At 38.1% G+C, this 18,010-nt stretch overlaps 4 protein-coding genes and 1 long non-coding RNA gene across 6 annotated transcripts; 3 read left to right on the forward strand and 2 right to left on the reverse strand.

Annotated features, from left to right (window-relative positions):
- Positions 1-52: 52 nt before the first annotated feature.
- On the reverse strand, positions 53-1,712 carry LOC135791000 (ras-related C3 botulinum toxin substrate 1-like). 2 transcript variants are annotated; one of them, XM_065301310.1, is made up of 3 exons: positions 1,551-1,712; positions 1,279-1,400; positions 53-1,150 (listed from the first exon to the last, which is right to left on the reverse strand). In XM_065301310.1, exons 2-3 carry the CDS (start codon positions 1,392-1,394, stop codon positions 679-681), a joined length of 588 nt encoding a protein of 195 aa, XP_065157382.1. In that variant the 5' UTR covers positions 1,395-1,400; positions 1,551-1,712; the 3' UTR covers positions 53-678. The 2 variants fall into 2 exon arrangements, with proteins under 2 accessions (XP_065157382.1, XP_065157383.1); XM_065301311.1 differs by having other exon boundaries at positions 1,279-1,425.
- A 350-nt stretch (positions 1,713-2,062) lies between these two features.
- On the forward strand, positions 2,063-4,002 carry LOC135791250 (heterogeneous nuclear ribonucleoprotein A1, A2/B1 homolog). Its single transcript, XM_065301594.1, is given in 3 exon segments — positions 2,063-2,190; positions 2,313-2,802; positions 2,871-4,002. Coding segments are annotated over 3 exon segments (1,191 nt in total). The 5' UTR covers positions 2,063-2,172; the 3' UTR covers positions 3,554-4,002.
- Positions 4,003-9,418: 5,416 nt separating this feature from the next.
- LOC135791122 (uncharacterized) lies at positions 9,419-12,300 on the forward strand. Its single transcript, XR_010547928.1, has 2 exons — positions 9,419-9,463; positions 11,842-12,300. It is a non-coding gene; the product is annotated as an uncharacterized lncRNA (long non-coding RNA).
- A 2,627-nt stretch (positions 12,301-14,927) lies between these two features.
- LOC135790660 (inhibitor of growth protein 3-like) lies at positions 14,928-16,505 on the forward strand. The gene is made up of 3 exons (XM_065300934.1): positions 14,928-15,152; positions 15,224-15,295; positions 15,358-16,505. The coding sequence occupies exons 1-3, from the start codon at positions 15,125-15,127 to the stop codon at positions 16,401-16,403; spliced, it is 1,146 nt and encodes a 381-aa protein (XP_065157006.1). The 5' UTR covers positions 14,928-15,124; the 3' UTR covers positions 16,404-16,505.
- On the reverse strand, positions 16,388-17,879 carry LOC135790661 (germinal-center associated nuclear protein-like). The gene is made up of 4 exons (XM_065300935.1): positions 17,774-17,879; positions 17,527-17,706; positions 17,309-17,470; positions 16,388-17,243 (listed from the first exon to the last, which is right to left on the reverse strand). Exons 1-4 carry the CDS (start codon positions 17,836-17,838, stop codon positions 16,565-16,567), a joined length of 1,086 nt encoding a protein of 361 aa, XP_065157007.1. The 5' UTR covers positions 17,839-17,879; the 3' UTR covers positions 16,388-16,564.
- Positions 17,880-18,010: the final 131 nt, after the last annotated feature.

Genomic DNA, 18,010 nt, shown 5'->3' on the forward strand with positions numbered 1-18,010 from the left:
CACGTTGCTATGGCAACACAACACAGAGCAACCTAGAAATGAAAAATCCATCGAAAATTCGAAATAATTTTTATTAAAATTACACAATTCTCAAGGAAAATTAAATTAAAACAATGTGAGTGTACGTGACCGGTGTGAAATGAGTGTGTGCGAATACAATTGGCTGAGTGATTCACATGAGTTACATTATTTTAAGTAAGTGACTAGAACTTAAGCTTAACTTTGGTCGACCATTTTGTTTTCTTTCTTCCTATATATCAGTTGCCATCATTTGATTCAATTCAACATTTTGATCATTATTTTTTGTTTGTTTTTAATTCGTTAAATACTCTAGAAATCTACGCAATATATAATAATAGTACAATGTCGTCGTTCTTTTCTATAAGCCTATGTTTAATTTTAGTAAATTGTTAGTATTAGTAGTAAAAGAAACAATCAATGGCACAAAATAAATTAGAAAAACGGTGTGGGGCACGCGCGCTTCGCGGTTTGAATTTTAGTTATTCGTTAATTGACGTATAAAAATATCGAATATCTTAAAAATATTTAAATAGGCTCGAAGAGAATTCGAAGTTCGGAATAATTGTGAAGCGTGATAACGATGATGAGAGTAATATTGACTTGCACGTTCATTGAAACCATTCCATCGCAAATAAGAAAACATTTTGGCGCTTGTTCCTACATGAGAAGACACTTTCGTTGGCGGCGCTTTTGCGGCTCGGGCCTGAGGACGGCGCGCACCGCCTCGTCGAACACCTGCTTGAGGCCTCGTTGCGTCAGCGCCGAGCACTCCATGTATTTGACGGCGCGGATTTTATTCGCTAGCTTCTGGCCCTGCTCGCGTTTGATGGGACTGAGGCCTTGATCGGCGAGCGCGCCGAGTGTTTCTCGATCATCACGCAGATCGATCTTCGTGCCGACGAGGATCATCGGAGCGTCTGGACAGTGGTGCTTGATCTCCGGGTACCACTTGGAGGTGACGTTCTCAAAGGACGATGGCGAGGCGACGCTGAAGCAAATGAGGAAGACATCCGTCTGTGGGTATGATAACGGCCGCAGGCGGTCGTAGTCTTCTTGTCCTGCTGTGTCCCACAGGCCTAGACTTACTGAGATTCCATCCACTACCATTGGTGCTGAGTAATTATCAAATCTACAAAGTAAAACGCATAGAATTGAGGTTAGAATCGCACATAACCAAATTTTTATAGTTTTCTGCAGAATTTTTATAATTCCTATGAAAATTTTAATGAAATTAATTTAAATTCACTCTCTACTTACACTGTAGGAACATATTCCCCTGGAAAACTGTCTGTTGTGTAGGAGATGAGCATGCAAGTCTTGCCGACAGTGCCATCGCCGACGACAACGCACTTGATCGGCCTGCCCGACGACATAATGCACTGCAAACAGATACTTCTTTTAACGCTGAAAATAACCCGATGAAAATACAATTTCAAACACGGGCGGATAACCTCAAAGCCGCCCGCAAATGGGCTTGGCCCGAAATCAAAACACACTCGCGATGTGCGTCGCGCACGGCCGGTACTTACAATTAGATTTGAGCGTGTTGGCCTATGCTAAACTTACAAACTAGTTGGGAATTACAGCCACGGTTTGGAGGGCTGCACTATGTACTAAACTAAATATTATTAAATAAATTTTATATCAGCTGCCGCAATTAACTCATTTAGCACAGAAGTGAACCGCACCGATTCACAATACTGCATTTAATTCGGTTTTGCTCGGTTAACATCGAACTTGAACGATTTTAGTTGAAAATTTTACTTTTATACATTGTAAATTATGGAAATGTATATAAAATTAGGTGTAGATTATTTAAATATTAGTAATGTTTATGTTAAAAGTGCATATTGGGATATATTAGTTTAAATAATTAGTTTGTTCAGTCGCAAACTCAGGTGGCGCTGCCATTACAGTTGCCTGCTTCAGTAAGCGTCTTTTATTCAACGCATCCTTTTCTAACTCATTGAAAAGTATATGTTTCGGCTTTGTTTCGCCATTTTGTAAAAGCGTTTGGACGCGTTCCTGTCATTCCGGTGCGCGTTGTCGTTGTGGTTCGTTCGCCTCGTTTCATCAGTCAATAAATCGCCGATATTTGACAAAATCGTCAAGATTTAACACAATTTATTGTCACATTCAACTTATACTATCATGTCTGGTGACGATTCGGTAAGAATTTCCTACATTTTACTTCTATTACACGTCCAAGTATCTTGCAATGTGAAATGCGTTGTTTCACCTTGTTCGCGCCGACATTTTTATTTGCATGTTCGTTGCTTTCTCCCCGGCAGCTCGACCAAAAGCCCAACATCCAAGAACCGGAGCACTTTCGTAAGCTGTTCATCGGTGGACTTGACTATCGCACCACCGATGACTCGCTGAAGAAGCATTTCGAGCAATGGGGCGAGATTGTCGACGTCGTGGTGATGAAGGATCCGAAAACAAAGCGGTCGCGCGGTTTTGGTTTCATTACCTATTCGCGCGCACACATGGTGGACGACGCGCAGATTGCGCGACCGCATCGTGTGGATGGCCGCGTGGTGGAACCCAAGCGTGCGGTGCCGCGCCAAGAAATTGGCCGGCCGGAAGCGGGCGCGACGGTTAAGAAGCTCTTTGTTGGAGGATTGAAAGATGATGTTGAAGAGGAGCACTTGCGCGAGAATTTCAAACAGTACGGGAATATTTTATCCTGTACCATTGTCACCGACAAGGAGACCGGTAAAAAACGCGGATTCGGTTTTATCGAATTCGAGGATTATGATTCCGTTGATAAAATATGCTGTAAGTTATTTATTTCATTTTTTAAATTATGGTTTATAAAAATATTAACAAATTTAATGTTTTAATAGTGAAACGCTCGCATGAAATCAACGGTAAACATGTTGATGTGAAGAAAGCTTTGAGTAAGGCTGAGATGGAACGCGCCCAAGGTTCGGGTGGTAATATGGGCGGTGGCGGAGGAGGCGGCGGTGGTGGCCGTGGTGGTGGTTCCCGTGGAGGCCCCCGCGGTAACTACAACAATGGCGGTGGCAATTGGAGTAACCGCGGTGGTGGTGGCCCAGGCAGCGATTGGAACATGGGCAACCAAGGATACAACTCCGGCGGTGGCGGAGGAGGAGGCGGCTGGAACAATGGCGGGCCTGGTCCCTGGGACAATCAGAACAGCTGGGGTAATTCCGGAGGTGGCGGCGGAGGCGGAGGTGGTGGACCCAACAGCTACGGCAATGGTAACAGCAACTGGGGCCCACCGAACGAAGGATTCGGCGGTGGTTATCAGCAGAACTACAATTCAAGCGGCGGCGCAATGCGTAACAACTTCCAGTCGAATCGGCCAGCACCATATGGTAATTTTAGAAAAGGTCTAGAAAGAACACATCTAGCGTTTATCCTAAACATTATTTAATTATTTTTGTGTCTTTTTTCCCCCACGACAGGCAATAATCAAGGCGGTGGTGGTGGCGGAGGCTATGGCGGTGGCGGCTACAATCAAAACGGAGGCAATATGGGCGGTGGCGGCGGTCGTCGCTTCTAAATAATTTAACCGACGTAAGTTCACCGCGCACACAGAACTGAAACGAGAAAAATAAGAAATTTAACACTCATATATGAAAAAAATAATAATAACTTAAGCTTATCTTTGGCCCCGAGCAAAGGCTTAGGATAGGATAGCTAAATATTTGACTGTGAAAATTATATTTATTATATTGATCGAGGCAAGGAAAAATCCAGGTTTTGACAAGAATCTGCAAGACGGGTTCAGATCACGCTAAGTTTAACAGCAGAGGACGTGAAGCAAGCAGGCAACCGGGCAGAGAAAGAGAAGAAATCACATTTTTTAATTTACTATTTACGTTCTATCATCTATCTTTCTAAAAACAACGTTTAGTTTATGTTAGTTATAGGCAATTTCCTAATGAATAATATTGTGTATGTGTCAATTTTTATGATATGATGACGATTAAACCATTTATCTTAATATAATCACAGGAGTTAGTTGTGTCTTATCCTATTAGTAGTGAGAGAGACAGACAGAGAGTGAGGGTGTAACAAGAACAAGAGAGAGCTAATTGTTAGTGAAGGATGCAGTTATTCTGTTTGCGCTTGAATTTTAGGTATGTATAGCATAAGTCCATTCTGTTGTAATACCACAAAGCTATTTTGATTGTTGAGCTCAGGTTGCGAGACGTGCTCACAGATAAACAAAGGCACTCGGTGGTTTATTTATCTGCTGGGCATGTGACGAGATGTTAGCGCTAGGCTCGAATAACCTGGGTTATAGGTAGTTGGTAGTATTTGATTTTGATTTCATTGTTTTATTGCTTTTCTACCTTCAATCAATTTACTATACACACAACCATGTATATTCTTTGATGTTGTGTTGTTGTATTGATGCTGTGGTCATGGCGATCATGATTGTCCTATGCCTACGGTATTGATGCGCTCATCTTTTGTTATATATTTTTTATCTCTTGAACTAAATTGATTTATTCGACGTCTATCGGCGTGTTGCATTAATTGTTTTTGGTTTTGCTGCGTTTGTGTGCTCATTCTATACACATTATTGATGTTTCGCAGATCTGATGGCCGCCTATGGTTGTTTATTGGAATGCAAGTGCAATTTTGCGTCGTAAGTATGAGTAATGTCCGTATTTCTTTCTATTGCAGCTAATATTTAAGACTGATTTTAATAAAAGCGACTGTTTTATTTATGAGATTATTTTCTTGTATTTCCTTGTCTAATTTTAAATACGAATCCTTTATTTTAAGAATTACGGTGTTAAAATGTTCTACAATGGTTTAAATTTATTATTTTATTGCCACCTAGGTTTGGATTGTTGCATTTTTATGCAGAAATGTTATTTGTTTCGATAGGGTGATGCACACGCACTTTTGTGTTCGTGTGACACACCGACACGGGGTGCCCCTCCATAACAAGCCTGAACACTCACTGACTTAGTCAAACATTCTCATGCGCGTGTGTGTGCGCCACACTCTACGAATCACACTATATTATTGAGAGGTATGTTTAAGTCACCTTAGAGGGCGCAGCGATACACTTTACTAAGTAAAAATAGTCGCACGATGCAGATTAACGTGCACACACCTCGTGTTTCAGCCGGCGTGCCGCGTTGTTTATTAAATTCGGTAAATCGCGATCTATTTGATTAACCATCGTCAATATTTTCTATTACTAGATGTGTTCGGTGTTTTGTTAATGATTTATCACGGATGGATCATGAATTTATTGTGTTTTCTGTTTAACTGCACGCGTGTTTCCTTGAGTGAGTTGCCGTCGGACGCTGACTCTTGATATCCTGCGATTTTCAATAAGTGATTAAAATAAATTTGCGTTACATTCTGGACATCTGCAACCCACTTTTTGCCAACAGAAGCTGTCCGATACCCAAGTAAGTGAATCAATTAAATCATAGTATTTGTTTTCTAAATTAATTTCAAAGTTGAATTGTTTAGTGAGTGTATTACTGCAGAAAATGATAATAGTACAAAAATAATAGCAATTAAATGGGCAAATTAATAATGCTTTGTTTAATTTATGCGATATAATGTTGAGAATGAATATAATATTGACTTGTAGTTATTTTGTATTTCTGCCAACGAAGTTATTTTATACCTGCATTGTACGTATTCGTTTCGTACACGATGCGCTTATCTCAGTTTGAATGTAAACAACTTTTTTTGTCTTGCATTCGTCGAGCGGAATGCAACGCGCAAAATTGCCGTGTATTGCCGTTATTATTCTGTTCCGTGCTATCGACGCGCTGGCGTACGAACTCTTATCTTATATCAAATATCGTGGAATTTCGATGTATGCTTGTTGTGTTTGTTCTTTAAATGAATTGTTTAGTTTCGTGCTGGTTGCTGGTTAGTTCGGACGTGTTTCTGGCAGCTGATTGTCGTGTTGTGTTCACTTGTATAAGCAAGCAACTATATTTAGTTGTAACCGGGGTGTATAGATATTTGTTTAATTCACGCTCATTCCCGCCGGGGTGCGGAAAATACAGGTACTTTTTCAATATTTTCAGCACATATTTCGACAACAAACATTTTGTCGGAATGTGCGATTTGATAACATTCTTAGCATTTGTATTAAATGTTCTAATTTAAATTCTCTTCTATGTTCCAGGAATAGAGACAAGATGTCTTGCGAACCAATGAGGCGAAATTGTGGTAAGAATATCAATATTCTTTTATGTCACCTATTACACGCTATTACATGGGAACGCGAGTTATATTGTAATTTGTGTGCGTGCGCCGTAGTACTCGTTGCACTAGGAATTGTACTTTCTTAATATTATAACACGCGAACGCGGTGTCATAATAAGTTGAGAATAATTTAGAAGTGACTCGTGTTCAGGGCACCGCATGGGGGCCGCTGTAGATGTGACTCGTGTTCAGGGCACCATACATAGATGATTGTACAGCTGACCCCCATTTGTCCATTTTTTCATATGAATTAAAATTTCATCTCTCAGATTTCCGTTTTAACTAGCCCATCTTATAAATAATAGTCCGTAGAATAGTCTCTGGGAGTTGTACCTATTTATCTCTTTAAGTTTACGAGATATTCGCGATTGAATAAAATGGGCAAAAATTGCAAAATGTCACTTTTTAGCACTTTTAGTCGCATTTTTCGACCTTTTACTGTAGGAAATATAATTATTTTATATTTTTATCTGATTGAGAATGATCTGTGGGATCGGTGAGTGAGTGCAAATGTTATAATTGATGAGTGAGTAAAAGACACGATGTTTAATTATCACGAACAATGTTTATTAAGAAGTATGAAGAGAAGTGAAGTTAGTAGAACCGTAGAGTTTGAAGTGTGTGGAATAACTGTAGAAGTGTCGCTTGCGAAATGTGTAGAATAACTGACCTTCCTAAACCCTTGTCACTCACCAGCAACCCTTCAGGTTGATGGGTGGTGACAAGAAATTTGGAAGTAGGAAGAAAGCGATAGATTTGATTGGTAGAAGAAAGTCTGTGACATTGAAGAGAGGGAAAGTTGACCATCGGATTTTGGGAATCCGAGCCGGACCATCTGCTACTGACCGCACGCTAGATACAGCGTGCCAAACCGTCCGACTCGGGGATTAGGTTTTTCAAGGGTAATAAAAGTAATTAGGAATTTTGGGAATTTTATACGAAGAATTATGGCATGCAATATAGATGAAGAAAGTTATAGAGTGCATGCAATATAGATGAAGAAAATTAGAATAGATAGATAGAATAGAATTAGAATAAGCGTTGGGTAATGATCCCCACAGATCCAATCTTTCATAATCAACAATTCGTTAGTAGCTATCTCTTTTAGTTTAAGAAATATGAATTTTTGAAAATCGTCGAAAAAAAGTATCAAGCACCCCCAGATCTTATTTATCTCTTTTAGTTTACGAGATATTCGCAATTGAATAAAATGGGCAAATATTGATAAATGTCACTTTTTAGCACTTTTAGTCGCGTTTTTCGACCTTTTACTGTAGGAAATATAATTATTTTATATTTTTATCTGGTAGAGAATTTTCCAATCTTTCATAATCAACAATTTGTTGATAGCTATCGCTTTTAATATATTTATTATTATATATTATTATTAATTATTATTATAAATATTAATTATTAAAAATCGTCGAAAAAAAAGTATCAAGTATCAAAGTATTTTCTGGAGGTACAATAAAGTATTCTCAGGTAGCGGAACGATGCACGTTTTAACTAAAAATATTCCTGGGATTGAAAGTCGACTTGCACAGTTGTAATGTCGACACGCAGCTCTTACTTCGTGCGGCAGATATGAATACACCGTCGAGTATTTGTGTTTCGCGTTCTAAATTCGGTATATCGCGTTATATTTTATTGAATTTAGTGGTAATTGCCGTGTTTGGTCATTCGGTAAATATTTATCGCGTATGTTATCTTCGGAATTCAATATTTTGTGTGTTTATTACAAATCATAAATCATAATTTCATGATATAATTTTAGTTCACTAGCACAAACTAAAAAATGGTTGTTTGTAAAGTAGGTTTACGATCGAGATGTTTACGTGATAACGTCTTATTGGTGATATAAGTTTTTGTGAAGTAAGGAATTAATGAAGATGACAATTTTTTCAAATTTTAAATTACGTAAAATCACGTAATTCTCGGTCTCCATCAGCGTATTGGATGTTGAAGGAATGTGTGCACTGGGATCCATCATGTTGAGCGTGTTGTTACGGAGTGAACATGCGTTCAACATACAAGCATGTCAGTAACTGCCTATACAAATACATTCTATGTTCAATTGTTAATTTATCTATAACAGACGCACTCTAGGATCGCGTCTATCCCCGCACTCTTTTGTTTCCTGACGACAGCCGTCGGAACGGATGATCGCAGTCGGCGCGCTGGATTTCACGGAATAACGAGAGGGGGGTATACCTGCGATCGGCCTCGTGAGGGCTCGCGACACAAGTTTCTGAACAGTAACCCAACTAAAACGATTTTAAAGACGTTATCACGTCAAAATCATAACATAGAATTGTATTAGTTTTGAAGACAGTTCTATTATCAACGTTTGTGTGTAACGTGTTTTTATCGCATTTGCTGTGCGATATGCTATGGGTAATATTTTCGTCTAACGTCGCGCTCTCGCACAATTTTATTTAATTCTTATTGCAGGTACCGCGTCTATTGCAATCGCGTACAAGGTCGCGTGCCATCGACGCGCAGGCGACTTTGCGCATCTATTGCTTTTACCTGCGGGGTTCATGCAGCAGGTGCAGAGTCTTATTGTGAATTGTTGCATCGTGAATTCTATTCAGAGATGGCACTAGCATAAACTAAAAATCATAAAATTGAATTGTATTCGTTTCGAATCATATCAGCGTTTGTGTATTAACCACTTTCTTATCGCATTCGCCGTGCGAGATGCTACGCGTAAGATTCTCGTCGCGCTGTCGCATGCAGCACATTTTAGATTAGTTCTTATCACAGGTACCGTGTCTATTGCAATTCGTGCACGAGGTCGCGTACCATCGACGCGCCGCCGGCATTGCGCATCTATTACTTTTACCTGCCGGGTCATCAATCGACTTAGTCGTAATATGCATCTGCAGTTTTTTCTTAATAAGTAATTGTTCGTTTAATGTGCATAAATGTTTTTTTTGCTTGCTTTTGATGTTTATATTTCAAATTACAATGCTGCGGTTTTATTGTCGGTTATTGTGGGACGTGGTCGGTTGCTAGATCAATCGGAAATCTATTCGTGCTTGAGTAAGTTACTTTTATCTGACCATTGCGATACTCAGCACAGAAAGTTTGTTTTCTCCCATGTGTGAATATAATATTATCATATTGTATGAAATGTTTTTGTTTTAACTTATGTTTTCTTTTAATTTCAGTACTTTAATTGCCGTACCGGTGCAATCCGATGAGCGCTGCATTGGTAAGTTTATAATTCATTCAGTTATATTGAAAGTTGTATGTATCCGCCGTAGTACTCGTTGCGTTAGGAATTGTAGTTTTTTTAGTATAGCATGCGAACGCGGTCTTAAACTAAGTTCGGATTGATTTTCCCAGATGCGGAATTTAATTCTTTATTTCCTTGTATCGAAATTTATTGCGGCAAAATTCCGTAACGCGAGTTATAATGATATTTGTGTGTATACGCATATACGCAATAGTACTCGTTGCGCTAGGAATTGTACTTTCTTAATATTATAACACGCGAACGCGGTCTTAAACTAAGTTCGGATTAATTTTCCCAGATGCGGAATTTAATTCTTTATTTCCTTGTATCAAAATTTATTGCGGGAAAATTCCGTAACGCGAGTTATAATGATATTTGTGTGTAAACGCATATACGCAATAGTACTCGTTGCGCTAGGAATTGTACTTTCTTAATATTATAACACGCGAACGCGGTCTTAAACTAAGTTCGGATTGATTTTCCCAGATGCGGAATTTAATTCTTTATTTCCTTGTATCGAAATTTATTGCGGGAAAATTCCGTAACGCGAGTTATAATGATATTTGTGTGTATACGCATATACGCAATAGTACTCGTTGCGCTAGGAATTGTACTTTCTTAATATTATAACACGCGAACGCGGTCTTAAACTAAGTTCGGATTGATTTTCCCAGATGCGGAATTTAATTCTTTATTTCCTTGTATCGAAATTTATTGCGGGAAAATTCCGTAACGCGAGTTATAATGATATTTGTGTGTAAACGCATATACGCAATAGTACTCGTTGCGCTAGGAATTGTACTTTCTTAATATTATAACACGCGAACGCGGTCTTAAACTAAGTTCGGATTGATTTTTCCAGATGCGGAATTTAATTCTTTATTTCCCTGTATTGAAATTTATTGCGAGAAAATTCCGTAACGCGAGTTATAATGATAGTTGTGTGAATACGCATATAGGGGAAGGTAGCCTAATTTGGACCAGCGCCTAAGTTGGACCACCACGATATCCGCGGACTGTTGAAGTTTGTGCAAAAATAGACTGGCCCCTCGTTTTACTCGTATTTATAAACAATTAATGCAACTATTTGGGTTAAAACTTGCCGCGTGCTTTCTTCGTGGCAACAACTTCGTGTATCATTGATTATCAAATCTATTATAACGACGTAAGTGCAAGAGCTGTCAAGCCGTTTAAGCGTTAGTTTTACTGATTATTATATTATCATCAGAAAGCTTCTTTATTTATCTATAATTTATAGTATTAATTTTGAGAGGTTATGTTATATTAAGATTGTCGTTGATCATTAAATATAAATTCTTCAAGTTGCCCAAGTTGGACCGAAGACAGGCACCGGGGTTTTAACAGGGAAAACGTATATCATTTTTTCGACCTCCTAGAAAAGCTTGTGGACGAGCACAAATCTTCGAAATGATCCACTGTATGAAATGCCGCACTTTGGTTTATACAAAATGTGCTTGTGTTAGTGCTAAATCTAAAATTTACTATTGTGTCAATTGCCGTTAAAAAACCATGGTCCAATTTAGGAAACCGCGCGGTCCAATTTAGGAAACCGGTTTCTTAATTTGGACCAAAAACACAATTTTTTTAAATTGAAATTTGAGGGGTATAAATATAATTTTTACTTAAACCAAAAATATCATTTTGTTGGTAAGCCTTGTGAGTTACTTTTCCGCTACTTAATTTTTATTGACAGTTTATATGTGGCTCTATAAATCAAAAAATATAAAAATGGTCCAAATATGGCTACTCTCCCCTACGCAATAGTACTCGTAGTACTCGATGTAATGAATTATTATATTTTATTTTATTTTAATGCACTTCAGAAATGTGCTATTTCAATTCTACACACATATCGGGGTTTGTGTATAAACAAGTTTTTATATCGCTATAAACGTGCGCAATGCTGCCTCTCATGCTACGAACGTTCGACCGCTTCAGTCTGTTCTTACCTGCACGCGGCTCGGCATCATTCTTTCATTCATTCCGATTACATTACATTTTATTATTGATTAAAAATGAGCATTTCTAACGGCACCTAATGACAACAGACATGTAGATTGTTTTGCTAAGGATGATTTACTCGTAAAATGATTATAAAACTGGTGTTTCCATGTGCGTGTCGGCTATTGGATTATTTCGATGTTGAGAATTGGTTTTAGAAATATGTATCCTATTCGGAATTTTAAGTAAGTGTAATTAACGAATGTCCATGGCAGGATATTCCGGGAAAATTGTGTGTTAAAATAGTACAGGTTCATTATCCCTCAAAACAAATTTAAATAAGTGTGCATCATAGTGCGAGTTCTCACACACGTGTTGTTTTTTTGTTTCAGTACTTTCTATGATTACCTGATGCACTGGTAAGTTTGTAAACGTTATTTCATTATACTTTCATATTTATCTAAAATTGCATGTAACGTGAATACCGTAACAACACAAAATTGATGCGTGCCGTCGGATGCGACTTGGATCTACCCGCAGAGTATGGTCATGTCAATCATCGGTTTACTAACGTGAAATTTTCCTTGCTTGCATTTTTATTTTTATTTCATAAATCTGCCGGCTCTTTAACGTATTTTCGTAGTTTGGCAATTAATTATTGAGAGTAATATATTTGTAAAATGTAGCAATTTTCTTCTTGTAACACCCTATGTTCTACTTTACCTTGCGTTCTAGTGTAAAACTGACTAAATTTGTCGTTTCTGGGTCGTTTTCTACTTAAACTTTGTATTTTATTTTTAAATTTAGGAATTTCCTGTTTGTATCACCCTGTATGTTTGTTTTTCTTGATTTCCTATTTTCTTTTTTGTACTATTGATTTTCTTTTTGTGATGTTGTAATTTCCTTTTTGTAGCACCCTGTATATTTGTTTTTCTTGTTGTCCGTGAAAATTTAGCTTTAGTTGTTGTTTTAGGTTTTTCTTCTTTGCACTTTGAATTTTCTATTTGTAACACCCTGTATATTTGTTCCCATTTTCACTCACGCAGAAAATGGTTTATTTCTTAATTTCTTTATCCCGGTAGTACTTTGCGAAGTGTAACTTGCTTGCTTGTGCACGGCTAGGCAGGTCGTAAGACCTGTTTCAATATGGCGACATGTATTCTGTTGACTTGTAAAATATAAACTTGTAGTATTCTATTGTTAATAAAGAAATAGTAAAATATATTGACTTCTTTGATTTGTGTACCTCTTCTATCATTTCAGGAACAGGTCTCTAAGAGAGTTCCCTCTCTCAGGGGATGATCCCCACTATAAAAATTGTTAAGGTATCCTGTGTGATTTGTGTGCTCCTTCTTTCATTTCAGCTACAGGTCAGAACTGGTAAGAATATTTTTAAGTGTCACCTCTCTTGAGGCGACTTAAAACTTAGAAATATTTTTACAAGACCTTATAAGGATTGTCCTTATAAGGAGTTCCCTCTCTCTGGGGGTGATCCCCCACCATAAATATTGTTGATATGCCTGATAATTTCGGGGATGAAGCGCAGAGACATCGTAGCTGTAGGTTGGGCCGGGAGCAATGGAGGCATCGAAGCAGTGGGCGATCGACCAGAGCGCCGGAGGCGCTCTGGGAGATCGACCGTATACTGTCTTATAACGACACGTGCCAAAAAATTTAAAAATCTGATCCTCTCCTGTGCTCTTTCTTCTATCTCCTCCTCTTCTCTGCTCTACTAGCTCTGTTGTTCTCTTCCTTCTATCTTCTCCTATTCTCATTCTTCTATTTCCCAGTTCTCTCGTTCTCCATTTACTTTCATACATCTCTTATTGCCACTTGCATTTCAATTTCGCATATATTTCGTTGCAATTCATATATGCAACCCAAATTTCACCTTATATTTTTATATTTGAGAAAAATGCCTTCCATACCCGAGATTCGATCCGTGTCTGCTAGCATGCCAGCAGGTGCACGTCTCCACTCGACCACCGAGTGTTTTTGTTATTAATATTTGATTCTTCTATTTATGATTTTACTTTTATCATGTTTTTAAAAACAACAACACAATTCAAGTAACAGTTGGTTATCTCATACCCGCTGCTCACACATAAGACATATATGCCATATTATTTAAAACTGAAAACGACAAAGAGGATACCACAAAAAAATATGTTTTCAAGTATATTATTAAATTGACTTTTATTGGAGCTCATACAATCAAGAAAGCACTTTGTAATAGTTTTTCTTTAACGTGTGGTGAAACTATTTTCAATAGCTGTATACAAATATGATTTTGTATCTGTAAAAGTAAAAAAATGAAACAAATTAATACTTGATGTTACCATACACCTTTGTTCTTCTATCCATAAAGTACGCTTTCACAAGTTTCCTTATTTTGTTCGGACGGAGACACACGCGTGGTTAATTTTCACAAATTAACATTCGATCAATTTTGATCAGTAAATCCCAAATGGAATTCGTAGCCACCGAACGAGATCCGGCGGCCGCCGTCATGCACGTGCGTCGGCAGTCGATCGATAGCATATCAATTTTAAAACCGAATTTTTAAGCGCACTAAACCCAAGAAACGCGAGAAATCGCCACGATGCTCGACGGATGGCAAGCAATCGTGCACTACACAACACCGAACGACCGACTAAGCAGGAAAATAGCCATAGCCATTCTTGATTACGGTGATTTGTATCCCGAGACTGTAACTGATAACCGAATTAAACGGTAAAGCAAAACGAAATACGACGAGAGTAGCGGCATGGCGGAGAAGAAAAAAAACGCGTGCAGCCTTTATCACAGCGCGGAACGTACTGAGGTGGTGAGTGAACGAAAGGAGCGAAAGTAGTAGTGGCAACCGAAGAAAACTGCTGCAAAAGCAGCACTAGCGCCATCTGGTTGTGAAGTGTCTAACTAATAGAATTTAAATAGCAAATTACAGTTTTCTGAATAGATTCGATATTAATTAAATTCGATACTAGATTAAATTAAATACACATTCAAATAAATTATGTGAGAAAGCAAGTATACCAACGTTCTATAAACTAAAGGTTATTTTGGCGTGCAGTAATATTAAAGATTAAATTATCCTTTATTGATTGAATCATATATATTTACAATAAAGTTATATTGCATCATTAAAATGTAAACGTATTAAATAGAAGTAAATTATTCACATGTTCTTACTTATTCAAGTGCACAACATCCGCGAATTGTTTTTTGCAATCTTCCCATATTGAAAACTTTATTATCATAAATTAATTTGTCGATATTTTGTAGCACTAGTAAGTATAATTAAAAACTGTAACAGAATTAAATACGAATGACGATGTTGAATGATGACGGTAAAGAGAAACAAACACATGCACCCCTCACGACAGCGAAACGGTTACTGAGCTAAAGGTTGCGGTAGAAGGAGTATAAAGGAACGAAAGTGACAGCTGTCATTGTCAACCGAACAAAACCGAAAGCTTTACATATACCAGCGCCATCTGGTTGAGAAATATCTACCTAGAGAAAGACACAAAACAAACCAAACATTGATTAATTTTTCGTACAAATTCCACCCCTTGTGTTTGTCTGACACAAAATAAGGAAAATCCACATCTTATACCACAGCGTCGCTACGCAAACCACAATCGTTTCGCCGTAAAAACCAATCCAAACAACATGCTGTACCTTGAGGACTATTTAGAAAGTAAGCACATTTCCAAACCCAATTTTAATAACTAAAATTATCATTAATAATACAATAACCTTAATTTCCAGTGATTGAACACCTCCCCCAGGAGTTACGGGATCGCTTTACGCAAATGCGCGAGCTCGATTTGTCTGTACAAAGTAATTATTCCCAACAAAAATACACTATGCATTCAGAGGTTATGTTTACGCGAATATTTTAGATAATGTCGACACGCTCGAGAAGCGCGTGAAGAATCTCTTCAACGACTGCAAACGCGTACCGGAGATAACCCCGAATCTGGACGCTGAATTCCAGAACATCCGCCAGGAGTACCACAAAACCCTAGAGGATGCCGATGAGAAAGTACATCTAGCAAATACAATGTATGACTTGGTAGATAAATACCTCAGGAGGCTAGACACTGAACTACACAAGTTCAAATGTGAGCTTGAGGCGGACAATAAAGGCATAACCGAAGTCCTGGAAAAACGCAGTTTAGAATTAGACACACCACTATCAAGTGGCGCGCTGAGTTCACAAAAAGAAAACCGATACGAGAGATACAATCGTCCACGCACCGAGAAACGTCGCGATAGCAGCACGAACGTGAATAGTTTCCCGGAGAAACGCCAAGCTGTTAATATCACTCAGGCAGAACCCCGCGGACATAATTCCCTATCGAATTCATCCAGCGTTGTCACACCAACAAGTAATTCACCATCACCGCAATTTAATCTTGGCCAAATCGGTGCTGGACAAGCAATTGCCACGGCTGCATCGCAAGCAATCGCCGCAACGCAACAAATGCAGCAGGGAAGACGCACGGCAAGCTTGAAAGCATCCTATGAGGCTGCCCTGACTGGTTTGAACATGCATGAGCTGGCGATTGGGAAAGATCTCGCCGGGGCTGCACACACCGCGTTCCAACAATCAATTGTACAAGACACAAACAAAAAGAAACAGAAAAAGGTGTCGACAAGCATCCAGCAGGTTATAACTGCACCAGCTGGGAGCTCAACACCAGGATCACCAGCTGTAGATGTACAAACACAGGAAGTAACCGATGGGGAATGGACGTATGATCCGAATGAACCGAGATATTGTTTGTGCAATCAAGTCTCTTATGGAGACATGGTTGCTTGTGACAATGAGGAATGTCCTTCCGAATGGTTTCATTATCCTTGTGTTGGTATCACTGCGCCACCGAAAGGAAAATGGTATTGTCCGCAATGTGTTACAATGAAACGCCGTTCTCGAAAGAATTAAATTTGTTAATATGAGGTGGGCGGTGTAGTATTATTAATTAAATAAGATTAATTACGTAAAGCCCAAAATGACAAGAAAATAAATAAATAAGCAACAATACAAGACATTTTCTACAAAAAATTACTAGAAAACTACTTTTAATCACAAATATTTTCATGTTTTTAATTGCCAAACAAAACTAATTCATGTACTTTATACTTTTTTAACTTCTCATTAACAAAATTCACTTTACGTACCCCTAAGTTAACGTCCACGTTAAATTTATCTTTACCAAAAACTACTCCACCTTTTACATCGAAAATATCATCAGGTAGATGATATTCTAACCCACAACACTTCACATCTTCTAACAAATCATCCTCGTTGTCATATAACAATAATTCCTGTAGTTTTTCAAGTGGAAATCGTAGATTTTTGCTTGAATAACCCCAGGACATGACTTGCAGACATGTTTTTCGTATAGCGGGCATGCGTAACATTACAATGGCCGCCATTAAATGCGGCAGGTCTTGGACGAGGCGACAAACCGCGACGAAATTATTATTTCTGTACAATAGACTTACTTTGATTGCGGCTTGCAGCTCCGCGGTGTTCTTCCATCGTTCGTTTAACCTCAACGCACGATTCAGTGCTTCGCCACTGCCAAGATTGAATAAAACATATATGGCTTCAATTTGTGGCCGGGAATCAGCGTACAGAGTAGAGCAATCAATTCGATGTGGAAAACGCGTTTCAAACTCTTCGCAATCGTCGTATAATGATAAAAGACGTTTTAAACACTCTTGAAAGTGTTTATTATTCAAATGTGCATCATATTTCTGTAGAGGTTCATCACACATTCTATAAATAAACAAAATATAGATAATTATGTTGTTTTACAGTAAAAATATAAAGGATTTATTTACCTGTATGATGCATAAGCATAAAATCTAACTATAGGTTGCAATATACAAATTGCTTCATGTTTGGGAAGATCTTGAATGATCATATCTTGTCTAACAGCTCTTAATCTATCACAAATGTAATCATATCTGATGTGGAATGCAAATTCATCCATGTTTATGGCCCTGAACAGCATTAAAACATAAATATTATTAGAATCTGATGAAAATTCTTTACTTACTCAAATAACAGATATGCAATTGTGTCATTTAATGTGTCAAAAGGCCTCAACACTTCTGGTTTTTGCATGTGTTGACCAGCAGATGATCTACAGAACTCTTTTACCATCTTTGTCCTGTCTGCTTTTGTCTTTGAATGTGTAAGGAGTTCCATTGGATGTAACAGTCTTTGGGATTCTCTCCTAAGAGGTTATAAACATAAACATTACACAATTATACATAATATAGAGCGAATCATGTGATACATACATTGTTATTTCACTCTCGGGGCACATCTGCGTGCATTTTCCTATTATCACAGGTTTATTTTGCATTTTTCTTTGATTTTCTTCGTCACAACTTACGACTACAATTGATATAATCTAGAGAATGATACTTGTACGATATGCAACCCAATATACAGCAAAATGTGGGCAATTAATATGCGCACGCGCACTTTGATAATATACCTGCAATTTTGAATATTTTTGACTTAAATTTGCGTTT

Source organism: Atheta coriaria, unplaced genomic scaffold (assembly GCF_025399875.1).
Source record: "Atheta coriaria isolate IRGN ID8LTWV9N9 unplaced genomic scaffold, Caltech_Dcor_3.1 hic_scaffold_4_pilon, whole genome shotgun sequence".
Lineage (NCBI taxonomy): Eukaryota > Metazoa > Arthropoda > Insecta > Coleoptera > Staphylinidae > Dalotia > Dalotia coriaria.